At 39.6% G+C, this 16208-nt stretch overlaps 2 protein-coding genes across 2 annotated transcripts in view; one reads left to right on the top strand and one right to left on the bottom strand.

The window, feature by feature from the left end:
• Positions 1–1110: 1110 nt before the first annotated feature.
• On the bottom strand, positions 1111–15106 carry LOC101848758 (voltage-gated hydrogen channel 1). The gene is made up of 5 exons (XM_005100609.3): positions 14913–15106; positions 7742–7903; positions 4272–4379; positions 3629–3860; positions 1111–1858 (listed from the first exon to the last, which is right to left on the bottom strand). Exons 2-5 carry the CDS (start codon positions 7901–7903, stop codon positions 1515–1517), a joined length of 846 nt encoding a protein of 281 aa, XP_005100666.1. The 5' UTR covers positions 14913–15106; the 3' UTR covers positions 1111–1514.
• Positions 15107–15193: 87 nt separating this feature from the next.
• The window catches only part of LOC101848531 (cell cycle checkpoint protein RAD1), a 17299-nt gene continuing 16284 nt past the window's right edge, over positions 15194–16208 (top strand). The window contains exon 1 of the mRNA XM_005100608.3: positions 15194–15441. The gene's annotated coding sequence lies outside the window, so the exon portion shown is untranslated. The remainder of the gene's footprint in view (positions 15442–16208) is intronic.

Below are 16208 nucleotides of genomic sequence, written 5' to 3'. Positions count from 1 at the left end.
ACTTGAGCTCCCCCCCCCCCCCCCCCCTTTAAAAAAAAAAAAAAAAAAAGCTTTTGAATACAGTCTAAAGTCTGAGATCAGCCCCGGTTTGAACCTCAGAAGAGAATGACTTGCTTTCTTCATTTTGACCAGGCCTGCCTAAGACAGCCACCAATGTTATACGGCCACTTTTCTCCTTGACAATGGGTGGCCGTTTTACACAGGTTTGACTGTAGTCACTTATTCAGAGGAACTTACTTTTTATATATGACCTTTGGATTATATTGCCTATCAGAATAAACCGACAACATAAATACTAAGTAGGATAAAAACCAAAATAGCAGGGAATGTTATGTTAAAAAATACAATGACACATGTATGATGTAATCAGAATTTCAATATTGCTATTTTTGACATAATCAGAGTTCACAATCACATCAAATTTAACACTTCAGAGACATATTCTCCATGAGAAAACTATTCAGTCAAGTCACACTGAGATTTTTATCCCTCAAGAGATGTTCGTTTGACTTAAAAAATTAAAAGTAAAGAGTGACAGTATTGCTCAGTTTCTATCAGTAAAATTAGTAAATTCACAAATTTCAGTTTCTTTCCTTGACTCATGCCTAAAACATCACAGGAGTCTTGGCTAAAGATTGTACGGTACAAAATAGAGTACGGTCGTTCATATATATCAAAATGTTAGTATGGTGTAAATGCACTAACTGCAGGGTTTATTTAGAAAAAAGATCATTATAATATTAAAACAACTGCTCAGTTCAGGCTGAGGAGAAACTAATTCTTACGGAATTAGAACCCAACCATGTGTTTACATGACAATATAGTTAAATTTATTGGTGAAACTTTCAAGACCACATTTTATACAAACGTAGTTGGAATTATTGTACAGGTTATCTTTGTTTCGAACTGGCATGGTATTTTTTTGTCTTTTACTTTTAAAGCAAGAAACAAGAGATTCTTGAAGTAGTTGATTTTTGGCTTTAAAAAAATTAATAAATTATATATATATATATATATATATATATATATATATATATATATATATATATATATATATATATATATATATATATATATATATATATATATATATAGCATTATATAGCGGATTAAAGACAGATTAAAGTAATATCATTCCATGAGTTAGTTCTATTTTAGTTTCATTTGGTAGATGTGCTGCAGTGTGGTCCTAACAACAATACAGTTACAACAATATCATCAAACTGTACACATAGCGCCAAAAAGCATTACATCATAACAGACACATAACATAAAATATTAAAATGTAAGATAATTCTGTAACAGACTTTGAATAAACAGAGGAAGGGGGAGGGCTTGATGTGATTTAAACACTTTGCGGTCACTTGCCACAATAATGTGACAGTGAAAATTATCCGTTCCGGTCACTTGGCGAAGTTCTGCCACAGGTCCAAAAAGTCTGTTGCAATCATTCTCCAAGCTGGGTGACCAGACGGGGGTATTTTGTACTGCTGGCTGTGTGACTGCAAAGTGTGTTAAACTACAACAACTGCATCAGTAACATTGTCTCCGGAAGAAAGAGAAATCTCTTGTTCACCAGGCTGTGAAGGAGACAGCGGTATGTCCGTCTCTGCCACAGCCGTCATACTGTTGACCTCAGCGACCACATCCACTTGGACCCTGCTCTCCGGCCGCGTGATTTTGTTTGTGGTGAACTCGATGTTGTGTTTGTGCAGAAGACCCTGAAGGACCTCGATCTCTGCCTCTTGTGCCATGCAGTATTCGCGGAACTTGGCCAGCTCCTGCTCACACTCTTCCCGCAGATGTTTCTCTCTCTCGATTTTCTTCTCCGCCTGCTTCTGCACAGACAATACTATACCTGAAGGGAGAAATAAAACATTTTAAAATTTTGCTTCCGACTGATCATTTTCATAACAATAATCATTTAGATTCCAAATCTGAGAGGATAAGAATTTACAGAGGACATAGCATAAAATTTTTTAGAATTTTCTTTTTTCTTTTTCCAGAGAAATTTAGGTGTTTTTATACCCCCCATACCCCAATCGACACATTTTAGATCATCTAGGAAGCCGTCTTCTAACCCTGTCTGAAAGGGTCAACATGGACTGAGAGGGATACAACATCCAAGCAGAAAGATAGAAATACTACTTGATAAAAATTTCTCCTCAATCAAGAATCAAATTCAAGTCTCCTGCATACAACAGCAAAGCGCCTAACCACTAAACCACAGATATAACAGTTGGACATAAAGAGTCTAAATTTCAATAAACAAAATTTTCCACTTAACATTATTCAATACTCCACTTTAGGACGATATTCAAAACATGTGAACTTACTGAAATCACCAACATTATAGTCTCACCATTCACAAGATTATTATTATTACTATTATTATCCCTGGGTTTCGGATATGCTTGGTTTTCTCAAAGTGTTAGAAGCACTAGATTATTTCTCAGTGAAGTAAAAAGTAGGCTTGTTGATCATTCTGTGCAGAACATAGAGGAAGAAGTCTGTCCCAGGTATAATTTATTCTCTGTTACAATTCCTTTTCAAGAAACAGCTGAGTATATCACCAACCACTCATGTTATTGGAACAGAAGAGTCATAGCCTTGTTTAAAAACTCATCTCTCTCTTGCCCTTTTTAACTCCCAGGGGAGCATAGGCCATCAGCAACATTTCTCCAGTGAAGACTGTCCTGTGCATCCTTTTCTGTTTCCATGATGTCCCCGCCTTTTCCATGTCCGCGTGTACCGCTCGCCTCCATGTCATCTTTGGTCTTTCTTTCTTACATTTTCCTTCTGGATTCCATGTCAAAGCCTGTCTAATGATGCTTGTCGGGGGTCCCCTCAGGGTGTGTCCAATCCATTTCCATTTCTTCACCTGTATGTCTTCCTTTACTGGCCTTTGGCTTGTTCTTTCCCACAGTTGAACATCTGTGACTTGATCGTACCACTTGATCCCCACTATCCTTCTTAGGCATCCATTTATGAAGCTCTGCAGTTTCCTAGCTGCTGAGGCTGTGAGCCTCCATGTCTCTGAACCATACAGTAGAACAGTCTTCACGTTTGTTTGAAGATCCTAAGCCCAGTGTTCAATCCCAGTTCCTTAGACATCCATATATTCCTGAGGATAATGAATGCTGCTCTTGCCTTTTGGATTCTGACCTTGATGTCTTCGTCTGTTCTCCCTGCCTTGTTGATGACACTTCCCAGGTAGGTGAAGGATTCAACATCTGCCAATGGTGCCCCTTTCAGCGTGATAGGAACGTCCGCTGCATTCATTCAAAGAACTTTAGTTTTATCCGCAAAAACTCATAGCCTTCCATTAAATAGCAATCTGTATTGGTGGAAATTAATAGATTCACCCTTATGTGAGAGGTGTAACTCTCATGAAATTGAAGATGAATTTCACTTTATTTTCTATTGTCCATATTTTGTTAATTCCTCCCAGCTTGACTCGGCCCAGTGACAGAAACATGCAACGTTTGATCCATGATAAGAGATATGTGCACAACCTGTACTCTTTCATTAAGGAAACTTTATTTTACAAATGAGTACTTTTTATGATGTGATGTGGGCCAATATCAATACACACTGAATAAACATACTAACTTACTTACTTACTTACCATTCACAATTCTTGTAACTCTCCATAACCGAAGAATGATGAGAAGCCCAACACCTGTGGCAGCATCTTCGTTGTCACGAAACACAATGTCCAGAATAAACGAAACAATGACAACAACAGCATCAAACAGCTCCAACTTGTGTTTGAAGAAATCAAGCCGAAGGACAAATATACGCAGTCCAATTTCAATGAGGAAGAGAGACAGGATACCAAGGCTTCCATAGTGAAAGATCTGAAATATAGAATATATATCCCATTGGTATACAGAATCGCCAATTACAAAAATATGACAGAAACATTACATTGAACGTAATGAAATAGAGTCATAACTATTAAGTATCATTTACTTATTCAAACAGCAGTTAAAAGTTTTAATATTTCATTTCAGCACAAAGAGAAGTAAGCAGTCACTTGTTAAGTTTTGTTCACATCATCTCAAATTCTAAAGATAGATTTATTTTTAAAGAAATAATTACACCATACAGGCTATAATTTACTATCTAAATTGTATTATCTTTAATTAACTTCACCAATTTATTCGCCTATCCCATAGAATCACCTGAGAGTCATAAGTGTTTTATATTATATTCATATATATATATATTGAAGACATTTTCCACACCATCAGTGAATATCCCCTCACCTTCGGGATATAATGATGTTCCTCTCCCAACTTCACAATCTCCAGGTCAAATAAAAGCTCTGCAATGACCATGAGGCAATCCAACACAACTAGCACAATGATGAAAACCTGCGGGAGAATGCACAGTGTGAATAAAGAGAAACAAATCCACACAATAACAGTCACTTGGTGCACGGAAAAAGCAAGACAAATACAGAAACAAAAAAGAGATAGAAAAAAGTAGGACCTACAAGTCGCACCCTACAATCATCTGCAGTGATACAGAGGAGACAGCTGAGTAATACTCATTGCTGGTGCTGCATAAAGGTGTAATCTGAAACAGAGGAATATTATGTTGTTTGCAATAGACGGGCTTCCTTGAATTTTTATTTATTTTTGGAGGAGAAAAGCAATAGACTAATTTTTTTTTAAAGTACCAATAAATCATGAATTTTTTACAAAATCCCCATTAACTTTAATCACAGTGACAAGAGCCAGACTCGACACATCCAGCATATTTTGACCTAAAGAAAGAAAGAGATGAAGATGTGATCCAAATACTTAGCACTTCTCACCAGCAAAAACAAATAGTCGTTTCATCCAACATTAGCTACTTTTTTGCTTTTCAGAGACATAAATATTTTAGAGGAAACTCGGAACAAATAATCATACTCACACATACACACGCACACACACCACACACACACAACAATGTACAACCATGCCATGCTACTGCTGGTCACCACTAGTGCTGTGCCATTTTGAGGAAACAAAAATTCATTGAAGCTTCAAAGCGTGAGCTCACTATTCATGACATTCGAATAACTCCGTCGAATGTTGTTTTTCTTATATATCGCGACCCCTGTGCTTTCTTGTCATATCTCCATTTTTAATAACAGTGAAAACAGTTCATAACAAAGAGTGAGCTAAAGAAGATGTCACATTTTCACTGTTAAAAAAATGGAGATACGACAAGAAAATACTGAGGTCGCGATATGATAAGCATAAACCGAGACCTAAGTCCCTCTATTCTACATTCGCTAGCTATTCACAGCGCCGTCGAATGGTTTTTCCTTGCAGGTGATAAGCCAAGACCTAACTTCCGCAATTCGAAGCGCCGTCAAATCGTATTTTCTTATATGTAACAAGCCCAGATCTAACTTCCGGTATTAACAGCACCATTGAATCATTTTTTCTCATATAAGATAAGCCCAGATCTAACTTATGCAATTCGAAGGGCTGTCAAATCGTATTTTCTTATATGTGACAGGCCCAGATCTAACTTCCAGTATTCACAGCACCGTCGAATAGTTTTTACTTATATAAGATAAGCCCAGATCTAACTTCCGCAATTCGAAGCCCTGTCGAATTGTTTTTTTCTTACATTGTGATAGCCCGCCTGTCACTGAGCGCGCGTGTGTTGTAGCAGACAGTGCAACGTGTTGACATCACGTCACCGTTCATATCGCTTCGAATTTCGAGTAGGGTTAGGGGAGCTCATTGCGACAGCTAACTTCATGAAAAAAACATTCGCTGCGCTTCAAGAGTCATGTGCCCTTGCTTGCTGTCCATAGTGTGGCGAGTGAATATTGAATAGTAAGAGACATTCTCTAAAGGATTGTTTTATAATTATTGTAGGCTCCTCTTATCACTGTGTCTCGTAACCATCAAATATAGAGTAATTCTGTATATTTATCTTAATGATTTTAGAGATAATGTGCTCCAGATTGTTCTACGTTTGAGAAAAATGAGACAAAATCCATTATCTGTTTTTTTATTAAATCACACGCTCTGCCACACTTCGAATAGCTGTGAACAGTGCAAAAATCATGAATGTCGAATAGTAAAGTCGAATGGGCACAGCTCTAGTCACCACTGTGCAGCGCCATATATTTTGAGCTGGAGTTGTCGTGCCTTGCTCAAGGACACACCCCACACCCCAGTGACCACCCATCTAAACCCAGTGTCACCGACACTTGCTTGACATTACTTGAGTCTGAACTCACTGCTCACTTAGCCACTGGAGCCCCCACTGGCATTTTATTGTCACACTACAAAACTAGCACACACATCAACTTAGATGTATGAGCCATATCTGGACAATGAATAAACTTCTGATAATTTCATTTTATTTTAGTACCCAACACCAAGAACGCACTGAGGAGAATAAAATCAAAATGTAAGTGTTCCGCGCAATTTACAGTTCGACACGTAAGATTGCGCAATCTGCGCCGCACATTTTAACGATCATATTATAATAGCGCGGCAATCTTAAGATTCCACCGCGCGTTTTAACGATTGTATAATTATATCTTTCTTCAGTTTCATATTTTAATTTTAATATTAATTTCAATTTTCATATTTTTACACTTTTGAAAATATAAGTGAATGTTCCTTGATGTTAGTAGAATAAAAATCGAAGTGAATTTTTTTCTAAATTATTTTTAAAATTATAATTAAATGTACTTTGTGAACTTTGAGTTTGACACCTGTCATTGTAACATTCTTATGGGCTCTTCAGTTTTATACGTTAATTTTGATTTTAAATTTCATATTTCTACACTTTTGAAAGGTCTATATGTGAATGTTCCTTGATGTGAGTAAAATAATAAAGATGGAAGTATTTTTTTTTTTCATATTTCCAAAATATAAAATCTTCAGATTGCCGTGCAATTATACAATCGCTAAAACGTGCGGCGCAATCTTCCTTCCTTAGAGATTGCATCAACACCCCCCCCCACCTGGGACGGTGCTTCTGACTGAAGTGTCTTTAGCCCATTCCCAAAGGGGGGAAACATTAACATCTCGAGTTCTCATTCACAGTAGAATTGTAATTGTAAATGGACTGATTCATCAATATCATGCTCATAACTGTGCCTGAACTGCAACATGGAACTGCTGCTTTTTCTTTCCTAATCCTTACTCTCGTCAGTTTCCTTTATTTCTTTATATATGTTTGTCACACTTTTGTGACCCGCTATATCCGGGGTGCCTTGATAGTTGAAGCAGACTTAAATTGTGCTGTTGAAGCTAGAGAGGTGATCAGAGTAAGTCTGATTCCCTGTAAGGACTTCTCTGTTGACGCGCTCATATGACCATATGCAGTTGCGAGCGCCATAAAGCCTCTACTAAAACAAAACAAAGATTGCACCAATCGGTAAATTACGCGGAACAAATGCAAAATTATAGAGCATTCTGAACTCATATTTGCTGTTTTCATTCTATGCATCTAAATTTGCTGGACTTTCAAAATAATGATAAATAAAAATATACACATAAAACATTATTTAAAAATCCATTTAAAAACTCAGAAAAATTAGCCATTGTGATTGTTTTTCCTACTCCACATTTGAACAGGATTACTTTTTGGCAGTTCCTAGGCATAGCTAAAAAAACATATGGGTTGTCAAGTTTTCTCAGGCATCCACACAGTTGGAAAAAAAATGTAACGCCAAGTTTTAAAAATAATCAACTTAAAATGCTAGAAATACCATGAATTTCTGAGAGTGTATGACATCATCCAAGGTTTCTCGCAGGGTTTTGGGTCCACGAGCGATGGTCTCATCGGAGTCACTTGTCACAGTGCTGGTATCATCTCGCTCGATGACCTTCACCAAGTCATCTTGCATCTTCCTCAAACCATCCAGCTTCATCTGATAGAGAAAAATGTCACGTGTCAGTGCATGTTCTCCACACAGCTGAGTACATCAAATACAGAAAAATGTCACGTGTCAGTGCATGTTCTCCACACAGCTGAGTACATAAAATACAAAAAAACTCACAAAGTATTGCATGATCCCAGGTGCAAGAGCAGCCCTGCTAGCACAGAGCCAAGCAGGTGGGGAACTATGAAAACTCTTCAAGGATGTTCCAAGGGGGCATTCAAACCGCAGACGGGATATTTATCCAAACTGCAGCCCAACGCGATACCAACTGAACATTAAGCCATAAAGAGCTCCATATTATAATTATATCATGAAAAAATATCAAAAACAGTAGTGACAACTTGAAACTATTCATTTTCATTTAGATCTATGCCCCATCATAAGAGGAGCTGTACAAAGAGTAATGTTTAAAGACCACAACACTCCACAGTATTGTGACTCCACATCTCGGGCTACTGCATAACATCATTCCCAAAAAGACTTTTTTTTCAAAAAATCATTTCTAAACTTACAAAAATATTTTCACCATATGTTTACCAGTAACATTACCAGTTTTCTTTTATAGTTTCTGTATAGTATGTAAAAGCTCAAAGTCAAAATCAAATGGGTTCTTGACAGTGACTCAATTGACAATTTACATTCAAACTCAAGTCTTCAGCAAATAATGTTGCGTTACATCTCTGCATATTTTCTTTTAAAAATAATACATTTTTTACTGTGACTCACAACCAACTTTCTCTTATCTCAAACATTAACATAGTGATTGTGCTATCTAAAATCTGTTGTATAAGGACATATCAGCGGTTCTGAATTTTGCCATTTGCCTATTTTTAGAGTTCTGGCTTTCTTAGGCTCTGGCCACACTGCTAGCAGAGCGGACACAGCAGAGCGGACACAGCAGAGCGGACACAGCAGAGCAGAGCTGTTTGAGGCATTAACATTGTAGCCTCTGTGAGGCTACAAATGATATATTCTGGATGCTTAAAACTAAAACAGAGCACAAGAAATTCTGGTGCTTTAGATTGTTACCTCTATCATCAACATAAGAGTGGAACATTTTACTTTTGGCAACTTATGGACCAAAAAAAGGCAACAAACGTAGATGCCAGAAATAGGAACGTAATAATAATCACAGCATCCTCAGCGTGTTTAAAAGCAAATCAACGATAATATCTAAGTTGTACAATATAGAGAGAGTTTTAAACGCGTAACTAAACACATGTACACACGCATACGCACCCACACAAATATATACACTCATACATACATACAACGTAATATGTTGTACACAACAAACAACCTGTGTCTGTGGTGTGGCGGTAGGCACTTCGTTGTCTCACGTAGAAGACCCATGTTCGATTCCAGAGTAAGCAACAATTTTTATCAAGTATTTCCTTTTTTTCTGCTTAGACATTGTATCACTCTCAGTCAGGGTTGTGTGTGTGTGTGTGTGTGTGTGTGTGTGTGTGTGTGTGTGTGTGTGTGTGTGTGTGTGTGTGTGTGTGTGTGTGTGTGTTTGAAAGAGAGAGAGAGAGAGAAAGAGAGAGGGGGAGGGAGGGAGGGAGGGGAGGAGGGAGGGAGGGGAGGAGGGAGAGAGAGAGAGAGAGAGAGAGAGATGGAAAGGATTGGAGAAGGGAATGTTGGGGCTAACGATGGAGTAGGCAGGTATAAATTGTGTTGTTAGATAATTGAGAAGAGATCATGTAATGCCTTGTGTGGAATAAGAGTTTAGAGTACAAATTAAATTCATAGAGTAGCGACAATCCTAGTTACACAACACCAGCGTGCTAAAGTAGTCCAGTTAAACGAATGTTGTTTTATTATTAATGCTCACAGGCGTATATACTGAACACCAAAAGAAACGCAAGTAAGCAACAAAAGAAACACAAATGGATTTCTGGTGTACAAAAAGGTTATTTTCATTGAAATTTTTAACAGTAGTGTGATTTTTTTAAGATGTTTTACTTTCGAAAATGTGATTTTCATTGAGCATGGACAAACATCTTCGACTGGTATTTTTTAACGACTCATTAATGTCACAGTAATCTTAAATACAGGGATGCACAACACACATAGTCCATTTGGCACAGTTCAAGCGTTGTCGTGCTGGAACACCAAGTGGTGGTGCTGCTGGACATAGGGGAGGACCGCCGGCCTCAGTACCATGTTGATGTAACGTTGGGCGTTGATTCCATTGCCACGCTTGTGTCCGAGGTTTCGGAAGACGACAGGGTCTACCTGGTGATTTAATCCAATGGCAGCCCAGATCATGTCACAAGGGCCACCCCAGACGTCGGCATCCATTATGTTGAGGTCTGCGTTGCATTCGCCATTACTCCTCCAGATTCTGACTCTTGTATCCGCGTTGCTGATGCAGAATCGACTCTCGTCAGAGAAAACAATGTTTCTCCATTGCCTCCATGTCCAATGAAGCCGATGCTGGGCACAGGCTAACTTCTGTTGTCTGTGGCGGATAGTGACGACTGGGCCAAGCGCAGGACGACAACACTGGAGTCCTCGGGTCTGAAGTCGTCGCCGCATGGTCTGGCCGGATATCGATCGTCCATGGCTTCCAATTGTCCCCCTTGCTGTTTCGGCTGCAGGCAGGAAGCTGTCTCGGTGATGACGGCGCGTAATCAGTCGATCTTGGCGTGCGGATGGGACCCGTGGTCTTTCGCTTCTGGCCAAGTCTTGGGTAATGCCAGTTGTTTGAAAACGTGTCCACAACCTACAAACTGTTGAAAGGGACACATGAAATGCAACAGCGACGTCAGTACGGCTGTCCCCAGTTTGTAAATGCCCAATGGCTCCCTCTCGATCTGCAGCGCTCAGTCGTGGCATCGTCTTGGAGGTCAACTGCTTCACTGGCCAAAGCGTAGCGGTGTGTCTTTTTATACCCTGATATGCCATGAACATTAATCAAGAAAAAAAATTCCCTCATCTCTGTTTTCATTCACACAGAGCTAAAAGCAAAAACTTTTCTTTGACCGACTTTCGTGAGCTTAAGTTGAGCACTTTTTACTCAGCACTCACAGGCTACACTCAGGAGACCTAAACACCTCAGGAGCGTGTACTAGTATTTATCTGAAAAATGTTTTTCAACACAATTTAGGGTGAAAATCGACCAAATAAAGCGCTCGTAAATAAACTTTAGATCTAATTCGTCTGTGCTTAGTTCACAACCCGACGCTCTGTCAAGTCTCTAAAATAGTTTGCTTTGCTTTTCATCTACCTTTTCTAAGCTGTCACGTACTTTCTTTTTCCTTTCTTGTTATTGTTATATTGTCACTGAACGTCATGTAGAAGGGAGTAAATTTCCGGAGTTTTCAAGCGCCATTAAATCGGGTTTATTTATCTCAGCTCGAAAAGCTTGATACTTTACTCATGTCTGCGCACAGGACACGCCTGAGCACGCACACTAGATATACCTATTCATTGTTCTCTAAAACATTCCCTGTGTGAACACTCATTCATCTCTCTATATTTCTCTCGTCCCTCCCCCTTTCTCTCTCTCTCTCTCTCTTTCTTTCTTTCTTCATCATCAATGCCTTTCACCCCTGGCAGGGTATAGGCCACATACAAGCTCCTTCCATTTATCTCTGTCCTGAGCCATCCTTCCAAGCTCGTTCCAAGTGAGCTACATTTCTCTCATGTCCCTTTCCACGCATCTCCTCCATGTTTCCCATGGCCTACCCCTGCCTCGTGCTCCTTGTGGGTCCACTGCAGTGACTGTCTTGTGATGTTTCCGCTAAGCTTTCTTAAGGTGTGTCCCATCCATCGCCACTTTCTTGTCCTATTTCTACTTCTTTCTTACTTCCTTTCTATCTGTCTTTCCTTCTCTCTCCCTTTCTTTTTCTTTTTCTTTCTCTTTTTTCGTTCTCTGCCTCCCACTCGTTCAGCCCGGGTTGTCCCTGCCAAATAGCATACCTGCCAACATTGCATGGGCCAAAATCTGTAGTTGACCCAAATTTTTGTCGAAAAATCTATAGTTGACCTAAAAAATCTGTAGTAAGCTATATTGCCACTTGTCGCATACTTAATTTGGGACCCTTATCAAATTTTGACCCAGATCAAAATATGCATGAATGTGTTTGAGACTTCAAACAAATGTAGAAAATGACGAAGAACAAAAAAATATGATAAATATATGAAAACTACTAGAGGCATTTACCCTATAGTAGCTGGTGCTGTCCTGTCCTATTCATACGTGCACGCACACACAAATGGGAAAAAAAAAAAAAAAAGATATAGAAAAGGTGGGCCTTGGATGGCTTAGGCCTATAGCCTTGGCCCTTTGCCGTTGCAGAGTTTACAAGGAAAGAGTACGACGGATCCCGAGTCCACACAAGGCCTGCATCAACACGCGTTTTGCTGAGTTCTAGATCTAGTAGTAATTAAAATTTAGAATACTAAAATTTGCTTCCAAGTTCAGTTTCCCTCCCCCCCCCCTGGTGTTGCCTTCAACAACCCCCCCCCCCCCCCCCCCCCCGTGTATCTTTAAAAAATCAATAATCCCCCATTCCGGAGTCCTATACTTCGCAGCGCTCAGACTTTGAATGAACTTTGGTGACCCCTACAATTGCCGGTGCTCACAATGTGATGGAACGCGTAGATTCATTGACCGGTCACAATGGCGAGCCCGCAAAGACGGTTGTATAACTATAATTTTCTTTTCACAAGTGACAGCACAGGACAAATATTGATTTATTTTCATGGCGACACAGCGTTTGCCATGCACAGCCTGCATTTTGTTACAATTAATGTTGCGTTATCAAACTACTACTCGCAAATTTCTGGGTGGTAACGAAAGTGAAAGTATATCTTGATTATCCCGATCAAACGTCGGTATCACACATACTGTCATACACTTCCGCTAGCCATCATAGCCGCCTGTCCGCATGAAGAAATATATACTCTCGGGGAAGCCGAATGAATATCACAATCGCGACCGGCAAAAATGAACTTAAGGGCGTTTATCGGATGGGAGTGTATACAGACCCGGTAACCGGGAACAAAGTCACAAAGTATACAGACCCGGTAAAGGAACTCTTATGTGATTTCGGAGAGTTTCAGCGCCCTCTTGGCTCAGGGTAGACCTAGGTTCTTCTAGATCTATGGTCTAGATGTAGATCTAGACAGACAGACTTAAATCTTTGATCTAGTTTCGCGGCTAGCCTAGATCTAAATGAAGATTGCGGATGTCTTTTCGATGAACGATCGTTTTTCCTCCGTTTTGGAGTTGGATGGAGGAATCACAATTTGAAGAAAAGAACAAGTTACAATGTCATAATTTCAATCGAGCAGTCCTCTCTCTCTCTCTTTCTTTCTCTCTCCTCTGTGTATCGCTCGCCTTCTCTTTTTCTTTGTTTGTTTCTGTCTTTCTTTGTCCCCACCTATTTCCCACTCTATCTTTCTCTCATTGCCTCCTGCCAACTGGGGCATGTCATATACATTTTGCTAGCAACCCCCCCCCCCCCTCTCTCTCTCTCTCTCTCCCTCTCTCACACACACACACACACACACACACACACACACACACACACACACACACACACACATACACACACACACACACACACACACACACGATTTCTACCGGGTCTGGGGGCTGAAACTTCCCGAAATCACAAAAGAGTTCCCCTACCGGGTCTGTATACTTCGTGACTTTGTTCCCGGTTACCAGGTCTGTATACACTTCGTTATCGGATTTGGTTTTCAAATATTCAATAACTTTCTCAAATTCCTGGGTAATTTACGGGGCCTGGCAGTCATCCTGCTAAGTCGGTGGCTTATCTCTCAAAATCGGTGGATCGGTAGTTTGACCAATAAGTCGGTGATCTACCGATTTTTTCTGTAGGGTTGGAAGGTATGAAATAGAGTCGGAAGCCCGCCTCCTGAATAATCTTTTTTTTTTTTTACTTTTTCTTCTTTTTTTTTTCCTTCTCTCTCTCTCTCCTTCTCCCCCCCCCCCCCCCCCCCCTCTCTCTCCTTCTCTCCCCCATGATCTCTCTCTCTCTCTCTCTCCCCCTCTCTCTTCGATATTTGTCTACTTCTTTTATTGACACATAACAACACAATAATGAGAGTGCAGATGTGAGTAAATTTCAAGCTAAGCCAGCGGCAATAAATAAACCGCCATCTTTGCGCTTGACTCGCCTCGAGTCGCACCACCAGTCACCTAGTCTCTGTCTTTGTATTAATTTTCACTCCTGCGCTCTGCTGTGCCCGCTCTGCTTGCAGAGTGGCCAGAGAGCCTTATTCGGCAAAGTGCTAGAGTAGGCTCAACCACTTTTGATTGCCTGCATACTCTGATAGTCATGCTCTAGGAGTAGGAGTCGGTGAATCTACCATGTGTCATGTATGTGTACCAATGAAAGGAAAGGGGGAGGGGGGGAAAGAGGGTGGCAGTGGCAGGAAGGGAGTCCCACGGTCACTTGAGAGGACATGGTGCAAACCAATGAAAGGAAAGGGGGGGGGGGGGGGGGTAGTAGCTTTCATCTAGGGGGCAGCAAGTCTGGGATTCAAAGATTTAAGAGTTAGGTCAGAGACACGTCATGGGTTTAAAAGAAACAAAAGTAAATTCAGATCTGAGGATTAAGAGTAAGGGAGCGGAGAAAAGGGAGTAGATTTCTAGTAGAAGAAGTAAGTAAGCAAATAAATTGTGAACAACTGTCTGTGACTCGGGTAGGAGTGGGTGAATGTAATGGGGCACTTTTCCTGTGCTGTACAAAGCTTTTTTCACAGTAGACTTCGACTAGCTTAGAACTAGATCTAGATAGACTCTGGTAATGAACATCATTTTAAGTTTTAGTTCACTATCTGCACAGTATGCCACGCCCCCTGTTTTCTTCGGGCCTCAACATTTGGCTGTTGCGGATGCCTTTGCCTAACAACATGCTGTTACATTGGATAGGAGACATTGGACTTTATTCCAATTCAGATAGAAAGGGAGTTTGTGATGCAAGAAAACCAAGTTGGTAAACTTATGCAAATCTACCTTGAATGTTTATGGTTGCAATGCTGTTGAAATCGAATTTATGCGTGCCTTTAATTGTCCATCGTCGTGATAAGAGAACGTCGATTTGTTTTTGTTACGAAATTTTTACTCTTCTCTGTTTGTACCATGTGACTTCTGACATTTTCTAAAAAAGTATGACTCTTGTTTTTCGTTTCTAGATGTTTGAAAGAATATTAATTGCATAAATTTAGTGTTTTCTCTTACTTTCTTTTCAAATCTTTAGCATTTATAAAGATTAAAAAAGGGTAGATTGTCTTCCATGCTTTTACATAATACAACTTTCATCGCTTTATAGACTTCAATAAAACCTGTGGATCATTTAATTTTAATATAGATCTAGATCTTTGTTTTTAATTACTCCCGCGCCATTCGCTTGAAGAGTTTCGTTTCCTTCGTTTGTACTTTCGCTTTCCTTATCGTTCCTGGCGTATCAATGGCTGTTGCAACACATAAAGTACAGTAAAGTAGTGGTAGCGTGGAGTAGCTTACATCCAGTTCTTTTTCGGAGGTAGGTCCTTTTCTCTATTATGCCTGATCACCTAAATCCTATACCAAATGGCAATGGATAACGGATCTAGATTATCTAGGTCTAGATCTAGATCTAGAATCTGAATACGAACGTTTTTTACACTTTTTTACTCTTTACTGGCACTGCTCTCTTTTAACTTGGCTAGATCTATATACTTCTAGATCTAGACTAGATTCCAGATATCTTGATCTAGATTTAGATTCTAGATCTAGATATTAGATCTAGAATCTAAAAAGATAGAATCCAGATCTAGAATCTAGATAATCTAGATATCTAGTACTACGTATAGATCTAGTATAGAATAAGTATAAGTTATAAGTGTTCTTTTGATTATTTTAGAGATGCAATTTTCAGTTCAGTATTCAGTGGCAGTGTGAGTGGAGTCGGCATAAATCAAACACTTTTAAACTGAAAACAGCAATAAAAGCGCAACCGCTAGGAAAGAAAAGAAAATCCCCAATTCATTTTTTGTCTCTATTTGAGCAGCTTCTCTTGCAACCAGGCAACACTAGGCTAAAAGATCCGGCAGTCCCTACAGATTTCTGTTAAACTTAAACTTAAAGCAAAATCTGTGGGACCACCAGATTTTCTTAAACTTAAACACTAAAGTAACTCCACTGTTTTATTGTGTCGAAGTTTAGTTAAGTTTTCAAGCGTTAACTAACGTACACTTTGGCATAATTTCTTAACTTTTTTAGGAAGAGGCTAGCCGTACTTACAGTCTAGCCGTACTTATTCTTAATATA

Source organism: Aplysia californica, unplaced genomic scaffold (genome assembly GCF_000002075.1).
Source record: "Aplysia californica isolate F4 #8 unplaced genomic scaffold, AplCal3.0 scaffold00253, whole genome shotgun sequence".
Classification (NCBI taxonomy): domain Eukaryota; kingdom Metazoa; phylum Mollusca; class Gastropoda; order Aplysiida; family Aplysiidae; genus Aplysia; species Aplysia californica.
The sequence above is the reverse complement of the archived record's forward strand: the minus strand, read 5'-3'. Positions and strand labels throughout refer to the sequence as shown.